At 45.3% G+C, this 20,462-nt stretch overlaps 1 protein-coding gene across 1 annotated transcript in view; it reads right to left on the bottom strand.

Moving 5' to 3' along the window:
* The window catches only part of TRMT11 (tRNA methyltransferase 11 homolog), a 183,788-nt gene that overhangs the window by 134,360 nt on the left and 28,966 nt on the right, over window positions 1–20,462 (bottom strand). Inside the window, exon 5 of the mRNA XM_030198402.1 lies at window positions 14,896–14,977. Coding sequence (XP_030054262.1) covers window positions 14,896–14,977 — 82 coding nt within the window. The remainder of the gene's footprint in view (window positions 1–14,895; window positions 14,978–20,462) is intronic.

Raw genomic sequence — 20,462 nt, 5'->3', positions numbered from 1 at the left:
TCCATGGTCGGCCACAGAAAGGCCTCACGTTCACCTTCAGGCAAAGGATAGAGGCGGGACATAGCCCTAGCCACTTTGAGGCTCGCTTCCGGGACATCCCATTGAGCCGAAATCAAGGTGTGCATGGCATCATGCACGTGGAAGGTTCTAGGCGGGCGCTTCGTCCCCAGCATAATGGCGGAGCCAACAGAGGCTGAGGGAGAGACGTCCTCCGGAGAGGAAATCTTCAAAATGCTCATGGCCTGCAGTAACAGGTTGGGCAAATCCTCTGAGCGAAAGATCCGCGCTGCAGAGGGGTCATCCGCTCCATCCGAGCGGGAATCCGTCTCCTCCAAGGAATCCGCAAAGGACCGTTGGGAGAACTCAGATACGCTGCCCTCATCTACATCAGAGGAGACAAAGTCCTCTAAGGCCTGGGAATCCACCCGAGGGCGTTTACTTCCGGGGGCCTCAACCTCTTTATCAGACGATGGAGCAGGGGCAGCGTTTTGCATAAGGAAGGCCTGATGCAGCAGCAAAATAAACTCGGGGGAGAAACCCCCCAGACTATGCACTTCCGCAGCCTGGGCCACAGCCCTAGACGCACCCTCAACCGGCGCTCGCAAGAGCGGGGGAGAGACATGCTGCGCATCCAAGATGGCGTCCGGCGCGACACTCCACGAAGGAGCCGCACGGGAAGAACGGTGCTTAACTTTAGCCGCTTTTTTGCCGTCGCCCAAATTAAGGGCGTTCATGGCATTAACATCTCCCACCTCAAGGGCGGCCCAAGAAGAAGCCGTACGAGCAGCGTGGCCGGCCAAGATGGCGGAGGCGAGCAGCGGGGGATGGGCGTTTATGGCGGGAAAAACCGCCACAACGGAGGAAGAACCGGGACACTCATCGGTCTCCAAACTGTCACCCAACAAGGGCGAATCAGGCTTTAAGACCCCCGCATCCCCTCTAGAAGCGCACATGCGATCCGGGGAGCGATTCTTTGCGCCCTCGCCCTCCGACGCCATAGGCCACGTGGAGATCAATCGGGGAACCCCCTGCCCGCTACAAAAAGGTAAAAATTACCTGCTTTCCGCTCCGAGCTGTAACGAACTGGTGTCCCAGTGAGTAGCTGCAATAAACGTTTAAATAAACGTCAAAATAAACGCCCTTAAGGACGTTCAAAATTTTTTTTTTTTTTTTTTTAACGGAGCCAGCGGGAGGGGGGAGAAAAGGAGGGACCTGGCGCCACCAGGTTTGCACTTGCTCAAGTAGAGCCCTCAACCCCAGGTACTCAACAAAACCTAAGAATTAGGCTTGGAGACCTAGCCAGAGCTGCTGCTGTGTGTGACCACCACCTGCTGAGATAGAGAACATACTGAGGAGTTTCCGGCAGCACATGACCACATATAGGGAGGCAAAAGGATTGCTCTCTATCTCCACCTGCTGGTAGATGGACACAACCCACCAGTCTATGGATTGATCAGCTTGATGATATGGAAGGGAGCAATTATGTATCTTCTAAATATGTGGTATACCCTTAATCAGTTGCTGGAGGGTACATGTCTCCATTCAAAGAAACACTATACCATAAATCTATTAGTTACAAAGTGTGTGCACCCAGGGAGATGTGAAGGAGTTATTCAGCCATGACATGTTATCTTTTTAATACATATAATACGTACCATCTTCAATACCAGGCAGCTATACAGGTCAATATAGTTAAGTTCCTTAACAGTACCAAAAGCCAACTAAACTGCTAGGGCACTCTGCTTCTTTCATTGACAGAGCAGATAAACCTCTATCATATGGTAATCTTTCACCAATGGCTTTATGCATTAAAGATGCTTCCATTGCATCTCTTCAGGAGAGACTGGCTTTGGTTACAGTGGGTACTGACAAAGTTCATATGGGACGGGAAGAAACCAAAATTGCAACTTACGCAGTTGCTGGGCCCACAGAGCCAGGATGGTTATTTCATTTATTTGTTGCATTTGTACCCCACATTTTCCCACCTATTTGCAGGCTCAATGTGGCTTACACAGTACCGTAAGGCGTTTGCCAAATCCGATAGAGAACAGATACAAGGTTATGTTGTGTTTGAATAAGGTAGATGTTTTCCAAACTCCATTAGGGTCAAAAGGAGGGAGGTTGTATGTTGTCCAGTATGGTCTTTGGTTTAGTTGTGTGGCCGGATGTGAGAATTTACGTTGGATCTGTAGTGTAGACCGTTTTGAAGAGGTTGGTTTTTAATGATTTTCTGAAGTTTAGGTGGTCGTGGATTGTTTTCACAGCTTTTGGGAGTGCGTTCCATATTTGTGCGCTTATATAGGAGAAACTTGATGCATAGGTTGTTTTGTATTTGAGTCCTTTGCAAGTTGGGTAGTGAAGGTTTGGGTATGTGCGAGATGATCTGGATCTGTTTCTGGTTGGTAGGTCGATGAGGTCTATCATGTATTCTGGGACTACACCGTAGATAATTTTGTGGACAAGGGTGCAGATCTTGAAGGTGATCCGTTCTTTGATTGGAAGCCAGTGTAGCTTTTCTCGGAGGGGTTTGGAACTTTCGAAACGTGTTTTACCAAATATCAGCCTGGCTACTGTGTTTTGGGCGGTCTGGAGTTTTTGTGAGTTGTTCTTTACATCCCACGTAGATTCCTTTGCAATAATCTGCATGGCTTAGAACCATTGATTGTATTAGGTTTTGAAAACTTTCCCTCGGGAAGAAAGGTTTTACGCGTTTGAGTTTCCACACTGAGTAGAACATTTTCTTTGATATGGAGTTTATGTGGCTCTCAAGAGTGAGGTTGCGGTCGATTGTGACGCCCAATATTTTGAGGCTGTCTGACATAGGGAGGGTGTGTTCTGGGGTGGTTATGGTTATGGGTTTGTTCTTGTTGTGTTTAGATGAGAGGATGAGGCTATGTATTTTTTCAATGTTCAGTTTCAATTGGAATGAGTTAGCCCATGAGTCCATGGTGTCCAGACCTGCTTTGATTTCATTGGTTTATTTCTGACAAGTCATGTCTGAAGGGAATGTAGATTGTAACATTGTCTGCATAGATGAAAGGATTGCAGCCTTGATTGGATAAGGACTTTGCCAGTGGGATCATCAATATGTTGAAGAGTGTTGATGACAGTGGTGATCCTTGAGGTACTCCGCAGACTGCTTTCCACGGTGATGATATGTTTGTATTTGATTTAACTTGGTATGTTCTGGAGGTTAGAAAACCCTTGATCCGAGTATATTACCATCAATCCCAAAGTGGGCGAGTCATATTTGGTAGTCTACAATCAAGTTTGCATGCTCCGACATCTCAGTGATTGGATAGGAGGAATTGAGACATACACTCCAATTCTATTTGAACAAGCACTCTGGCCCCTGGAATTTTGTATATTTATTGTATGCAAGAACAGCTCAATTGCCTCCAGAGATGAAACTGTTTTGCAACAACCCGGGGACATTCTCCCCTTTGTAGTGAAACAGCTCTCCTTTTACATTACATTAAAAAAATTCTTACACTCCACTATCAGCCAATGGAGTTTTACGCAGATCACAATACCTAGAGGTAATCAAGCAAACCCTGAGAAATTACAATTTAACCAATACAACATCTGTTCACACTTTAATCATTCAAAAATTTCTTAAAGAGAAATGTTTTTAGTAATTTTCTAAAGGTCAAATAATTTGTTGTCTGATAAAAACAGGACGATAATTCCAAATTGTTGGAGCCTGGTACGTACTTGCAAGGTTTAGGAAAAAAGAAGACACATAAGATCTCATAAATTTCTTTGCTGTACTGGAATTACAATCTTAGCAGTTAGATATTATTTGGCCAAACCACAGAGATCTAAAAACTAATGTATAAACCTTAAATTGAATGCAGGCTTCAACTGGTAACCAGTGCAACTTTATTAACAGAGGAGCAACTATCAAGTTTTTGGGATGAATAAATAAGAAAAGCGGCAGTATTCTGGATTGTTTGGATTTTTTTAAATTAGATCTTTCTTACACTCTGCAAACACATTGAAACTATAATCTATAATAGAAAGAAACACTTTGAACCACCAAATGGAACACATGAGGTTCAAGTAAATTATGAAGTCTTCTCAATGTCTTCAATAGAAGGAATTATTTTTTTTTTAACTAGAATATTTGTGTGGAGATCCAATGTTAATGTTTTGAATATAGTTATCCCTAGAATTTGATGTCATTCGCGAAAGAGAAGTTCTGGTTACTTGGTTTCAATATAATCTTTCCAAATACCATCGTCTGGGCTCAACAATAAAAATGTAGTTTTTTCCTTGTTAAGCTTCAGACGATGGACTAGAGTCCAATATTCTAATATATTAATACAATCTCTAATCTAGAGAGCAGTAACTTCAGATAAATGAGTTATTGGCATAGGCGCCGACTCCGTGGGTGCTGTGGGTGCTTGAGCACCCCCAATATTTTGAAACCTGCCCTCGTTGCCTTCCTGCTGCCCAGCCAGCTCTTAAAACTAATTTTACCTGAGTGAACGGCAGTGAAACAAGAAGAGTACAGCTGGCTCCGTCTTCAGCTTCTCCTTCCCTCTCAGCTGTGGTCCTGCCCTCATTTCCTGTTTACGCAAGGGCGGGACTCTGAGAGGGAAGGAGAAGCTGAAGACGGAGCCAGCTGTACTCTTCTTGTTTCACTGCCGTTCACTCAGGTAAAATTAGTTTTAACTAGTCAAGGCTTTTTGATTTCATATTTTAATTACTTTTTTAATGTTTCTTTGTGTCCAAAGGGTATGTACAAAAGTTTATTTGCTTTCCCCAGTCCTCTCCACTCTCATACACTCATGCCAGCAGGGATGGATGTTTCAACAAGGGAAAAGATTTCTCTTCAAGGACCAAGGTGTGTAGTCCCTGCCCTTTAATCTTCACTATCAGTAGACACTTGATTAGTCCATAAAGCATGGGCTTGCTGTATGTTAAAGTTTTGGTGACACATCTATGTGCCATGACACCCTTGTTAGGAGCCACTATGTTATAGGGATGCTTTTGTAGCAGTGCCAGGAAAGTTTGTGAGGACTGAGGACAAAGAAAGGGGAAAGAGATTTGAATGTAGCTCCTGCCTTTTCAGTAGCTGCTCAAGGCTGTTTACATTCAGGGCCTTTGGGGGTTTGCCTGGTGCTGGGGGGCTTAAAATCTGTTTGTACTTGAGGCAATGGAGGGTTAAGTGACTTGCCCAAGATCACAAGGAGCAGCAGTGGGATTTAAACACTGGTTCTCTATGCAATCCCCTAGGAAATCCCTCTACTGCAGGACAAAGTTCTAGAGATTTCCTGGGCTTCACTAGAATGACTATGATGTTGAGGGGTGAATCCTACAGGCAGACTTGCCTAGCCTGGCCCAAAATGGTGGGGTGTGGGAGACAAGTAGAGAGCAAGAACTTACTAGGGTTTTTGTTGCCTGTTCCACACAGAGATCTGATGTGCTGAGTGGGAATCACATACATGGAGTTGAGATGGCACTAACAGTCTTTAAAAATTACTTCTGCTGTGGAGCAGGGGCACTGTAGAAGAAACTTGTCTCCCAACCTGCGAAATGAGGAGAGTAGTAGTGTGATAGCCAGTGGGAAAAGGTCACCCCGGAGAGCCTTCCTGTTTGAGCTGGAGGCTGCTTCTAAGAGGGTCCAAATAGGGAAGAATTGATGGAGGAGACCCTATACAAACTGGCTACAGCTAGTCCACCTGGTCTAGGTTTGGGCAGATTCATACTGTTGAAGAATATGGAAATGATTCTGTTCACACTGAAACTTAGTGGACAAGTAATTTCTTTTTGGAACTCTAAATATTGGACTTTTTCTTTTTTGTGTGTTTGGAATCACTATTTCATAGTTATTTTACCTGGTTCAATAAAAGCTAATGAAGTTCACGCCAGTGTCTGTGGATTGTTCCCCCCCCCCCCCCCCCCCCCTGTCGATATAGACCCGATGAGAGGGTGAGAATAGCCCTGTAGCCTACCAGGGCTAGAAGAGGCAGAGAAATCCTTGAGCCAGATCTATTCCAGTCTGCATAGACAGGGGACTGGAGAGAAGATTCACCTGTCAGAAACACAATAACGCTGCGTGCAGTGCAAAAGCAACAATGGAGTGGTCCAGTCAAAGCCAGACTTGAATCCAATGGAAAATCAGTGGCAAGACTTAAAGACTGCAGTCCACAGACAATCCCCAGCCACCCTGAAAGAGCTTGAGCCATACTATTTACTTATTTATTTATTGCATTTCTACCCCACATTTTCCAACCTATTTGCAGGCTCAATGTGGCTTACATAGTACCATCAAAGGCGTTTGCCCAGTCGGTAGATAACAAATACAAAGTTGTATAGTGATCGTATGAGGTATAAGTAGAGGGTCGGAATGGATGAAGATTGCGTGTTGTCCTGTTCGATCATAGTCATGCTGTGTTGGTAGGTGAAGAGGGTTACATGGGGTCGTTGGGGTAGGCCTTTTTGAAGAGGTTGGTTTTTAGTGATTTCCTGAAGTTCAAGTGGTCATGGATTGGTTTCACAGCTTTTGGGACCCCATTCTATAGTTGTGCGCTTATGTAGGAGAAGCCAGCTGCGTAAGTTGTTTTGTATTTCAGAAGAATGGGCACAAACTGTGTAGAGCTGGTAGATACTTTTCCCAACTGCTTCATATCTGTTATTGCTGCAAAAATGGCCACCGCCGAGTATTGTGTCAAAGGGTGTGAAGGCTCAGGGGGAACAAGAAGTGTTATTGTTTTCTTATCAATTTGAAATTATTTATAGCATTATTCTTTACAAAAAAGTGCAGGCTATGTCACATAAATCAGTTAAAACAAGCTGATAGTTTAATGCATTTTAAATTAAATATGTTTTTTTAGACAACAGTAAAATATTTACAAGAGAGTGAAGACTTTTGCACGGCCCTGTATCCTCCACCCCTCTAACTGTCCTGACCTGAGGAAAGAGGTTTTGGCCTTTGAAAACTAATTGAAAAATGTATTTAGTCCACTAAAATGATATACTTTCCATTTTTTGTTTTATTTGTATTTGCTAACCTATAGTATAGTGATTGAAATATGTCAGTTTTTGAAATTTGCATCTCTTTATATTTGCACAGTACAGGGGGACTGAGGGGTGGGATTGTTCATGGAAGAAGTCCTGGTGCAGGTTGCAGGCAGCCTATGAGTGGTGCTGCCACTGCCCAGGTGAAGACTGCAGTAGACAGAATTTTAAGGTATTGGAGGGGGGGGGGGGGGGGGGGGGAACGCACTGCCTGTAAAAAAAAAAAAAAAATTTCAGCACCCCCAATCATTTTGAAAAGTTGGCTCCTATGGTTATTGGTAATAGTATGGTAATATCAGCGTAACTGAAGATTCTATATCCTGCAGCGGTTAAGGTTTCCCCTAATAAGAACATTACTAGATTAAACAGAATTGGTGAAAGTGGGGAACCCCACTTTCAGCCAACCATTCCTCTGACATGGCATCCTTAAATTTCACTTTAAGTTCTTGCAGTGAGAACCTTCAAACCATCCCACGACATTGCTCCCTATGCCTAGCCCATCCAGAAAGCTTAACATCAACTGGTGATCTACAAAATCAAACAGACTAGATAAGTCAAACTAAAATTATTGCTCTGTTTCCCTTTCCTAATAGTGAGTGACATTCTGCAAATACAGCAGTTAAGACTGTTTCTATACTAAAATGTTTAAGGAAGCCTGACAGTGAATAGTGAGTAATGGGCAACTTCCCGAGTATGGATTGAAGAGTTATTCAAAACGGTAGGGCCTCACCCAAGTAAGTCATTTTTTAGAGGAGGATGGATCCTTAGGGAAATACTCCAATTTGTATCAAGGTACACCAGTTTGCTTATACACAATTAGTTCATTAGCTCACAAGGCTCTTGAGGAGCGCATAGGTACTGACCTGAATGAACTTTTGGGGGAAGAACATCTAGACCAGGGTCAGATTTTCTTTATTCACAAGGCATTATGTCACATTGCCGCCGCCGCCGCCCCCCCCCCCCCCCCCCCCCCCCCCCCCCCCCCCAAATGAAGGACTTTGAACAGCTTCTGAGTCGCTGGTAGCTTGATTTGGGTTTGGCAGTTCATGCTATCAATAATAGACACCTGTTTAATCAGATCCCTAAGGTTGTTCATGGTGTAGATCGCCAAAGCATGTCAATTTAGAATTATACATAGAGCTTATTATTCTCAAATACAAGTGGTTAGGGCAGGGATTGTGCAATCTCCAATGCACCTTAAATGCCTACAGGCAGATAACACCTTTTTCCATGCTCTATGGAAATGCTCATCAATATGTTTCTTTTGGGGGGGGGGGGGACATTTTTAATTATCTGGGACCTATGCTGGGACAGAGTATTAAACAGGACCTCATAGGTACTTTGGGAAGATTGATCTCTTGGGGATACATGGGAGGGGGTCTCAATTATTTGTCTATAAGTCAATATTAGTGGGCAAAAAGAGCATATTATAAGTATATCATTGGATAAGTAGGGATCCCTCTTCACATTGGTTTTAGAAAAATAGAATGCACTTGCTTATGATGTTAGAATTGTTTCAGGCCAAGTTAACGCTTAGAAAGAAGAAGGGTTTTCTGCAAGTGTGGGAGAGATATATACAAGCACTTCCAGAAAGAGCTCGGAGTTTTATCCTCAGTAATATAGGTGGACCATGACAACCCATGCTGAAAACCTGAAAAGGGTAAATTAGACCTTACCTGCTAATTTTCTTTCCTTTAGTCCCTCCGGACCGGCCCAGAATGTGACTGATGGGTTGTGTACGCCTTCCAGCAGGTGGAGACTGAGAAAAAAAACTGTGACTGTAGCCAGCCAATATGAGCCCTTGCCAGCTAGAGAAAGATCCAGTAACAAAGTACCAAAGCAGAAGGAAAGTCATAGAAGACATAACAGACCTGTGCATCCAAAAACCTGAGCAGCCACCAGCACTTTGCCAACAACGGGTGAGTGCCTTTAAAGATAATCACGATCCTTTAAACCGGACAGTTCAGTAAAATCTTTACTGTGTTTTTTTTTTTTTTAAACCTACATAAACCAACCAACAACACAGCTCCAAACAAACACAGATATCTAGAGGGAGGGATCTGGGCCGGTCCGGAGGGACTAAAGGAAAGAAAATTAGCAGGTAAGGTCTAATTTACTCTTCCTTAGCATCCCTCCGGACCGGCCCAGAATGTGACTGATGGGAAGTAACAAAGCAGTGAAAATATGGGAGGGACCCTAGTAGCCCCACCGACAAAAGCGCGCGCTCCAAAAGGTATCTGGCGATGACTGAGGCATTCAAAATGACAGAGCTTAGAAAAAAGAATGCAGACACGACTAAATCGCTACCGTATCACTGTCTTGTGGAGGGCACCAGACTACATTCTGTCCACAAGACAACCTGACCTGTTGCAGAATGAACTTCAACATGCTCTAAAACAGGTTTCCTCGAAAAAAGAGTAACTGCAGAAATCAGTAGTTAAAATCATCAAGGAAAAATAGGGGTTAGAGGCCATGAAACCCCGTACGCCTATCATTAAACAGAACAAACGATAAGAGCGATGTATGTAATCAGAAGAATAAAAAATAGTGGTGTAACGCCCATTTGACATCGAAAGGTCTCAAATGTCACCATTCCTCTGAGCCACAAAAAGAACATAAGCCAGGCAATACCACCAACCAAGAAGCATAAAGGGAATATACCACTCTGGGAAGAAAGAAAGGAACTGGTCGGATCACTACGCGATCGGAACAGAAGTCCAAGAAAAGCTATGTACACGACAACGCCTGCCACTCTGAAACTTGCCTAGTGAAAGCAACGGCCAGGAGAAATATATTGTATATTAAGTCAAGTCTTTCAGAGGACAGGACGATAAAGGCTTGAAGAGAAGCTTAGTAAAAAACTGTAAGCCCCAAATTCAGACCCCAACGAGGGAAAAAACAATGCTAAGGAAAGAGAAGAAGCTAAGATGCGCTCAAAAAAAAAAATGCACCACCGCTAGAAAACTAGCTAAAGACCTCCGCTGAATAACATTCCAAAAGGACGAGAAAAAACGCAACCTGTGCCCTCAAATATCCTCCAAGTGTGCTCATCAATCAAAGAAGTGCATTCATCAAAGAAGCAATGAGCTAAGAAAAATAACCTTTCTTAAACAACTTAGCCCATTCAAGAGCCAGGCCGCAATACAGTATACATCCGGATTCGGATGAATGACAGGACCCTGTGAGAGGAAAAAACCCAGCTGGACCAGAAGCCTGAAAGAACGGTCCCCCAGAAGACGTTGAAAACCAGCATACTAAGATCGTCGAGATCATACCAGTGACCCCAAAAGTAGACGTCCTCTGTGCGCCACGTCCTTCTAAAAGAAGACACCATATCAGAAGACAAGGAGGACATGCATACCTCAAACCGGCTGACTAGCAGAGTGGAAGAATGTCCACGCCCTGTGCTATGTAATCCTCACAATGACGGGAAAAAAAACAGAGGAAAATTGCATTGCTAACAGAGGCAAACCGATCCAACTTGGGAGAGCCCCAACAATCTAGAAACAGCCGCAAGCCCACTTAGGATGGCGAACACCGTCTGAAAACGAGCCTGAGATGACAGAGAAAATGTACTTGAACATTGAGGACTCCTGCCACATAAGCCGCTGAGTTACCAGAGGAGCATGCGGCCCTTGAAACAATAGCAACGGCCTTCGCTGCAACAGCATAGTCGTCATTGCGCTTTGTGGGATGATAAATATACGACCGCTGAGAGAGCCCGAGATTACCCGAACTACGCGGCCTGCCAGAATAATAAGAACCCTCTGCAGCTCCAGATGAAGCGCTCTGGTCCCCAACTGGTCTAATTGATAAGAATGTCTTCTGAAGAGACAGAGACTCTGAACAAACTGCTTCTGAAAATGAGCTCCCCGGCCAAGGAGACTGACATCCGCCGCAACCACCGACTAACAGAGCTGATCCAAATGCATACCTCTGGTCAAACTAAAGCGTGAAAGTCAGCCATGTAGACTGGACTTGACCTGGAACAAAAGAAGCAAATACTGATGAAGGGAAACCTTCTGAGATAAACATCTGGGCAGTTGCGACCTCTGAAGAGACTCCAGGAGAATCCTAGCGCAAGGCACCGGCTCGATCTGTACTGCCCTGGTTCCCCAAAAACCTGAAGAAACAATCTCTTTCCGATGGAGTCAAAGTCTGCTCGAAGAGACGGAGTTTAGACTGGAGCCGGAGGACTGAAGTCAACAGAAAACACTCGACTCCGGCTTATGGAGAACCTAGCGCTCAGATAATCTACTATGAGAGTAGAAGACAGATTCTACGCGGAACGACTACTCCAAGTTGGTGCTGCAAGAATTCTGCCCCCCCCCCCCCCCGAGCTGTCACCAGAAGACTCTTGCGGCAAGACTTCGCCCAGAACAACCAATCGTTCAATTGAAAATGCAATAAAATGCTCTTCGTTGAGAGAGCCGCCTCTACAACTACCATGACTTTGGTAAACGAAGGAAACAAATATGTTCAAGACGAATAGGAATGGTATAGCCGACTTCTGAAAGAAATGAGAGAAGTCAGAAAAATCCCATGACCGCCCTGGGACAATGACAAGCCGCCAAGTTCCCCTTCGAAACAGGGCAGCTAGAGGTCTTGACCGACCGGCATGAGATCTAAAATTGGAGAGAAAATGGAGGCACGACCTTGGTACTGGAGCGCCCAAGGGAAAGAAATTGCTCAAAGGTCCAGATGCCGGCAGAGAGCTTCTCTGACAGCCACGAGTCTGATGCGAACACCGGAACGAAATTCCTGAGCCATGCGATATGCGTACCCTAACGCATAACTGCAATACCCAGCAATCCAAAGGGTAGACTCACCTCTCTTGAAATGACACCAAGCGAGCGCCTACAAGAAGCAGCGTCTGTGCTTGCACCCTTACATTGCCCAGAACAGGAGAAGCAATGGAGAAGTATCTGACAGCAGGAAGACCCATAAAAGCCGACCAATACTAGAACGCTATAAGAGGTATAACTCCTGAAATTGCCTCACACCAGCACCTAAACTTTAGGTGACCTGTTGCAAATAACTTCCAGAGAAATCAGAATCCCAAGAGATGTAATTGGAAAAACGCTGCAGTATAATATTGCTCACCTGCTAAAACTAAAGTAGAAATTTAGAGGATAGTCTGGGAGCAGATGTGACAATTGCTGAGGACCGGATGCCACACCAGATGGTCCTACAGATTGGCCTAGAGCGGCAACACATATGCTCTCAGACTCTCCATCAGCTTTGATTGTAAGAATGTGATCAGCCAAGAAAAAGGACTCGAAGCCCTACCTTTTTGGACTAACTTGGCTAATTCGGGAGAACTGATTCTGAACCAGATAAAAAGTAGTAGTAGTAGTAGATCAGTGCCAGCTGTGCACTTATCTCCAAATGCTACTCAACAACTGTTAATAATTGGAAACTGAGCAAGAGCAGGGTTACCTGAATTGCCCTTGCATTCAAAGAGCACCAAGGGGGAATTGAGCCCAGCTTGCGAAGGACAGAGGGGGGTGTTCCAACCACTGTGCTATGCCTGCAGTCTGTCTGGACATGGCTCAGCATTGGACGCAAGTCATATAAAAAATTATATACTGAAGCTGGAAAACTGCATCAAGAACTTCTTATGCCAGAAAATGTCACCCCACTAGGAAGTGGATAAAAAGGCGGGAGAGGGGGGGGGAGGAGGAGAGAGGCGGAGAGGGACAGGAAAAAATAAAGTTGCAAATGTCTGACCATACATAAACCGCTGTACAGAAGGGGAGCACTATACGACTACAACAAAAGTGGCCACCTGCACAGCTGCATAACACTAGCAGAAATAACAATATAGATAGAACTATATATATATATATATATATATATATATATATATATATATATATATATATATATATATATATATATGTATAGATAGATAGATATAGATATAGATATATAATTAATATTTATTTATTTCAATGAGGACGCCCTGCCAAACATGCCTTAAAGCAATCCGTGACAGATATAGCCCAGATTGAAAAGATATCCCAAATATTTTGGTTGGGAAATTAGAGACATGAGCTCTGCCTTCTTTATTGGAAAGAAGTTCCCCTTGCTGTTTTGCCAAGGTTGCAATCGCACTGCACAGGGCCTGCCATTTTGTATATGTTGACAGCGCTGTGTATGCCTTGGAGCGCTAAAGAAATGATAAGCAGCAGTGCCTCTACCGAAAAAACTATGAAAAGCAATGCATGACCAGCTAGGAACTGACCACATTTACTCAACTGGCCTCCCCGTTATGGGCGGCCCATAAAAGAAGCCTAAGAAGGCTAAAAATCCACTCAGCCACAAGCTCCAGCCCCGTAAACAAAACACCAGGCTCTCTGCTTCAGAATGCTGACATCCGATCTCCAAAATGGCGGCAGTTCCCGCCGAAAATCGGAACCGAAGAGGAAAGCGCGACGAGCAACAAAACAACAGCAACGGACTCGGACACCCCTGCCCGACAGGGCCGACAGGAAAAGAAAAACAGAATCAGAAACCTGGTCCTCCTTATTAAACCTTGTGCCATAGCAGCACACACATACAGCCGCTCCTAAACTGCACCGCTGACAGAAACAGCGGCGGATTCTGTCTACATAGTAAAACAAAAGGCAAGAAACAGCTGATCAAGAAACATCTGATCGCTCTGGAGCAGCCCTGCTTGTTCTTACTGCCCATAAACGGCTCTGCCAAGCCAGCAGACCGGGAGGCTCGCTGTTTTCATTCACATAGATATTTATTTATTTATCTTTTAGATTCAGTAGCTGCCTCTCCCATCCTCTAAAGTCGCCCCCCTTGAGGCGCTTGAGGAAATTCTTATTTTGCTTTGAACAGGCAAAAACAAGCTAGCAAAGTCCAATTAGCCAGCACCAGGGAGGATAGGGGGGGAGTGACTCGGCCTTAGTTCCGACTGCAGCAGCCCCAAGGCTCTGAGGGACCCACAGGGGTTTCTGGCGTCAAATAGCAGGTTTTTGTTTTTTATTTTTAAACAAATGCACAGGGACACAGAACAAAAGGCATACCAACACTTAAAAGTTAACCAAAAGAGAAAAAAGTATAGAAAACACTGAGACTGAAGGGCTCACCACCTTCCACCTGCTGGAGACTGAGATTACTGGATCTTTCTCTAGCTGGCAAGGGCTCTTATTGGCTGGCTACAGTCACAGTTTTTTTTCTCAGTCTCCACCTGCTGGAAGGCGTACACAACCCATCAGTCACATTCTGGGCCGGTCCGGAGGGATGCTAAGGAATAATGTATTTTGGAGATAAATGTGGGTTACAAGGGAGGGGTGGTTAGTTGGGATGAAGTAAACTAGGATGATTGGAAACTATGTATTTATTGTCAACTCATTCTTGGATTGTATACGAGATGGATCAACATGGGTCTGGGAATGGAGGACGTCTTGCAGGGAGGATGGGTAAAAAGGGAAGGGGTTCCCCTGGGAACACCTGATGGGGAGAGGGAGCATGGACATTTAAAGTGATAAGATTGTTCAGTTACACTGTTTCTAGATTGAGGGAGAATAGCTTAGGGTTAGTAGGGAGGGAGAGAGTGTTATGTTTCTGTTACCAGTTAAATTTGCAAGACTACCGACACATTGTTGTATGGAGTGGAAATACACTGATGAAGTATATTGATCATATCTATAAAAGGAATAGGTTGCCTACAGAGCAAGGGAGGGGATGGGTTGGGTCGTTTATAGAATTCGGCAGGAACCTCAGAACCAGGTTCTACATTCCATCAGGTTATGTTCATTGTTAATTAATCATAGTATTGTACGTAGATCATTGTTGGTTCTCATGTTTAAAGTCGACTTTGGTTTTCAATAAAAATCATTTAAAGATACATACCATCTTCTCTATTGGATAACTCTTCAGAGACCTATGCAGTTCTTCATGGGATTTTCCCTGACCCCAAAGTTCAAATATAGATCTGAAAATGTCAAAAGTAACAAATTCATATCACATTGATTTACAGAATTATGTGGAACTCACTATTTCAATCAACCCTTGCTTTTTTGGTCTACATCAGTGGTTCTTAACCCAGTGTCGCAAGCATCTGGTTGCTGTGTCTTGGGGCTGGCAGCGGAAACATCAGTGGTTAGGAGGGGAGACCGCAGTCATCAGGGAACAGCCCGGTGGAGGAGACACGGCTACACTAACCATGACACCGCACTTCTTCCCAGATTGTGAAGGCAGCAAACTACTTAACATGGCTTTCATTTCCAGCAGAAGTGAAAGCTTGTAAGCGTGGTTTGCTGCCTGGAAATAGGACTTCATATACCACCTTCTGTAGTTTTTTTTTTTTTTTTGCAACTACATTCAAAACGGTTTACATAATATATAAAGGTACTTATTTGTACCAGGGGCAATGGAGGGTTAAGTAGGAATTGAACCCAGTTCCTCCACTCTGAGCAAGGTGTCAGGATTAGTGTACCCACGTCTCCTTTGCCAGGCATTTTCCTGCTGCCTACGCTCTCCCTTCCCAACCGCTATCCTGAGGACCAAGGCTCCACTTCTCTGGAAGAGGGGGCAGAGGAGCTGCTGGACCATGGGGGTGGAGGAGGCATGGGGTTTCTAGACCAGGGGAAGAAGAGGGGAAGCGGGACTGCTGGATCATATGGGGGGAGAGGAGACACAGAGTTGCTGAATCATAAGGGAAGGAAAGAGGGGAGCTGTTGGACCAAAACTGCTGGACTACATGGGTGGGGAAAGAGAGGGGACACAGAGCTGCTGGATCATAAGGGATGGGGACAGGGAGTTGTTGGACTACAGGAGTGGCGAGGGGAGTCATGACACAGAAATGCTGAACTATAAAAGTGGGGGGTGGGGATATGGAACTGCTGGACATAAAGAGGGGACATGGAGTTGCTGGACAGTAGGGGTGATAGGGGAGGGTGCACAGAGCTGCTGGACCATAGGGATGAAGGGGAAGGGAGAGGGGACAGAGATGCTGGACCATGGAGGGGGAAGGGAGAAGGGCCAGAGAGTTACTGAACCATAAAGCTGAGGGGGGAGAGAGGGGACATGAAGCTGGTGGACCATAGAGGAGGGTGAAGGAATGGAAGAAGACAGGCAGATACTGGAGAAATGACAAATGAATAGCATGCACTGGAAAGACAGCAGAAGACAGGAAAGCCAAAAATAGAAACAGAGACCAACATACTTGGAAAAATAAAATGAACAGACCAGGGGCGTAGCTGCTTTGGGGCCACGGGGGCCTGGGCCCCAGTAGATTTGGCCCTAGACCCCTCTGCCAGCGACCCTCTCAACCCCCCCCCCCCTCCCGCCGCCTGCTACCTTTGCTGGCGGGGGACCCCAAACCCCGACAGCCAAAGTCTTCTTCCTTCGTTTGGTTTCTGACTGACATCCTGCACGTGACGTCAGACTCACAGAAACAGAACGAAGTCCTGCAGATCGCAAGGCTTCGTTCTGTTTCTGCGAGTCTGACGTCCTGCACGTTGTACATGCAGGATGTCAGACTCAGTCAGAAACCAAATGGAGGAAGAAGACTTCGGCTGGCGGGGGCTGGGGTCCCCCGCCAGCAAAGGTAGGCGACGGCAACTGCAGGCGGGGGGGGGGGGGTCGAGAGGGTCATCGGCAGGGGGGAGGGGGGGTCAAAGTTGTTGGAGATGTCGGCAACGGCGGGCGGGGGGTCGGTGTTGGCAATGGCTGGCTGGCGGTGCCGGGGAGGGGGCTAAAATGTGTCCCCTCACCTCGGCTCTGGATCCCCCTACTGTTGAAATCTGGCTACGCCCCTGGAACAGACAGCAAAGGTAGAAAAAAGTGCTTTTCATTTGAAATTAAGTGTAATACATTAGCTTGGGAAGCTTTGAGAAATGTACATCACAGCTGTCTTTCTATTTTGTTCATTAAAAAAAGAAATGCATTTCTGTTTTTATTTCTCCAATGTTGTGGTACAAGCCTAGCATGACTTATTGAGATTCCCAGTTCATTTTTGTCTTCCATTTTTCCATTTATAATTTATGATCCCTTGTTTTGATTTGATTAACTTAATATACCATTTAGCACAACAGTATTAAAGTGGTTCTCTATTTGGTGAGGGTCTGTCTGTGTTTTGCATGTGACGGAGGTGTAGTATTCTGTTTTTATGTTCTGTTTTTACCAGAAGTGAGTGTACTGGTGTTATAGGGCTCATGTAATATTGTAGTACTGCTTGTTTATAGGTAGGATTTTTTTCAGATTTTGTATTTAACAATCCTGGTAGTGAAGAGATTTATGTTGCTATTAATCAGATGATATGAGATTGGGGGGGGGGGGGGGGGAGAGAGATAAAGGTTTTGCAGATTCAAAGCATTTTTACCTTCAACTCAAAAACTGTTATACTATGTCTAACCAAATGTCCATGAGGGAGGGTCATGTATGCAGTATGTCACATATATGAACATCGTCCGTCAGGTGTGTCCCGACTGAAAAAAATGTTGAGAACCACTAGTCTACATGTATATTTCTTCTATACTACAACCTCAGTAAAAGTCAAATTGCCTCATTTTACATAGAACATAGATCTGAATTGAAATGTCCAAGTAAGGTCATGATCAATTCCAAGGAAAAATTATGTTCTTACCTGATAATTTTCTTTCCTTTAATCATACCAGACCAGTCCAGATTAATGGGTTGTGTCCATCTACCAGCAGAAGGAGACAGAGAAAATAGTTCCAAGTAAACCGCCCCTTAAGGGTATCATGCAGCCTGGAATGTTCAGTATTTCGAACAGCCAAGCAATGGTGCTCTGAAGTCCAGAAGAAAACACAGTTGATACCAAACAGGCAAACTCTTGGAGCCAATATGCAGAACCTCACTGTTCCTGCTTGGCCAAAGGCAACTGCAACCTCCCCTCACAGTAAAGTAAGCGAGAGGGAATGGTCCATACTGAGCTTGCCCAAGCACATAGATATCTGAATCCGGGGAAAGAACTCCATGATCCCAAGTAACAGGAGTCATACAGAGCTGGCACAACAATAAGTGGCAGGAGATTGAATAGAGAAGATGAAGTAGGCAGTGCAGTAGGACATCCCACCATATTGAAGCATCGTGGAACAGCCAGGCATACATAAAAGGAAACAACACTCTGACTTTAGCCAGGGAGGGCATGTGGACTGGTCTGGTATGATTAAAGGAAAGAAAATTATCAGGTAAGAACATAATTTTTCCTTCCTTGTCATCTATACCAGACCAGTCTAGACTAATGGGATGTAGCAAAGCAGTTTCCCCTAGATGGGGGGGGGGGAGAAAAGAAGAATGCAGAAAGTTGAAAAATCAACAAAGCTATACACACAGCAAAAACTGATCAGCAGAAAAGGATTCGAATATCCAAACCACCAGGTTACCAAAATGGAACAGAGTTAGACACTAGAAAAGGAACTGGAGCCATAGGATGTAAAACAAACATCCTGAGCAAAAGAAAAATTACGTACTCCTGTCCCGACAGTAGCAAAAGAAGCAGCAAAAGATACTCATGCCAAAGGACCCCCCTTGGAAGGAAGGCAACAGTCATATCCGAGCAACAAGGAGAAGAACTGTCTCTCCTAGACCAGGATTCACTTCTCCGAACCCTGGCAGGACAAAGACTAACTCCCAAACCTGCCGGTCTGCCTTGAGTCCAAGATGGTCGGATGAAGCGACCCTAACAAGTACTAGGAGTACGCAACCCCAAATAGTGTGCCACACTTCACAGAAGAAAGGAAGCAAGGCGCAGGAACCACCCAGACCAGCGCCTAGTGAGAGAATCAAACTCCACAGAACAAGAAAAGACTCCAGAGTCAAGAGAACCAACTAACTGCAGCCCTAGTCTCTCCAAGAGAACCATGAAGAAAAGGGCAGCAGCATAGCAGGGTACTACTGTAGAAGCAGTACTCCTCAACCAGCTTGCTCTGGATTTAGAGATGAAAGAACAGAGCCAAGAGAACAAAAGGAGACAAAAAGAAAAAGAGTCGAGATGCACACTGTGGAGAAAACACCCCCAAGGTGCCAAGTAGCCACAAAAGGAGCAGAGACGAATTCAAACTCCAGGAATGGAGAAGCTTCTCGCCAGCCACCAAGAGGCTACGGCATGAAAAGGAGCCACAGGAATGGTAGCTAACGAGACAAGACAGCCTTGTCTAGCAATCTAAACTGCGGTATGTCACAGCTGCCCAGAAAAGAGCTGGGGTTGACCTACAAGGTGAAACAATGCCCAACAGGCAAAGGTGAAAATACACTCCACAGTCAGAGACTGAACTGTGCTCAAGGGACAGAAACGAAGCGGCGCTCATCAAGCAGAGTAGGATCCGTGCTCAACAAGAACAAATGGATTTGCACTCAAAGCACACACACTGAGCCATGCACCGCGGGCAAAGAAAGAGTTGCACACCTCTGGCAAAGATAGAAATGCACTGAACAAGCAGAGAAGCAGCTGAGAGTAAGAGACAGAGGATGAGCAGTGCCCCACTGAAAGAACTGAAAGAAAGAAAGGTACCTGCAGAACTGAAGCTGCGGTAGCAATGGAATTGTGTATAAAACGCAGGGCAAGGAGCTGCGCTCCAGACGCCGGCAAGGAGCTGCGCTCCACACGCAGACATGAAGATGTGCAGCACCTGCAGTCACAGAGCTGTGCTCCACATACCACCCTGGAACTTCGCCCAATTTGCAGAGAAGAGTTGTGCTAAACACACAGAGATGGAGCTACACTCAACAGGTAGTGGACCTGCGCTCTGCATGCAGACAGGGAGCTTTGTTCCATGCGCAAAGAGAGATCTGCATGCCACATGCAGACAAGGAGCTGAGTTCCACAGGCAGACACAGAGCCGTGTTCTACACGCAGACACAGGACTGTGTCCCACACTGAGACCTGCAGAGAAAGAACTACACTCAACATGTGACAATGGAGCTGCGTTCAACATGCAGAGATGGAAGGTTGCAGAATAAGCAGTGAAGGAACTTCACTCAACATGCCATGACAGAGCTGTCCTCAACATACAGCGATGACGCTAAAGCCAACATGGAACGGTAGAACTGCATGGAATAATGAAACCGCGCTCTAACATGCAGCGATGGAGCCGCGCTCAACATGCAGCGATGGAGCCGCGCTCAACAAGCAAAATGCATAGATGGAGCCCAAGGGAAAAGCCAGAGAAGAAGGTGCTGCCAAGAGGCCAACAAGAAAGGAGCACAAATTGTGGAAATGCAGACCTGGCGTTGCACTCCCCTGGCCCAGAGAGACTAAAGCTACAAGAAGAGAAAGCCCCGTGCCCCAAGAGACGCTCTCAGCCCCCAAGTGAAGTGGTCTCTGAGCCATAATGACCACCCTCCTAGGCAACCGAAACAGAGCAGCAGTCAATGTAGAGAAAAACCTCCCACCAAGAGGGAGGTAAGCACCACAGGTCTGGAATCCTCAAAATGCAACCGAAATGCAGTGA

Source organism: Microcaecilia unicolor, chromosome 3, assembly GCF_901765095.1.
Source record: "Microcaecilia unicolor chromosome 3, aMicUni1.1, whole genome shotgun sequence".
Lineage (NCBI taxonomy): Eukaryota > Metazoa > Chordata > Amphibia > Gymnophiona > Siphonopidae > Microcaecilia > Microcaecilia unicolor.
This window is presented reverse-complemented; position numbering and strand designations above follow the sequence as displayed.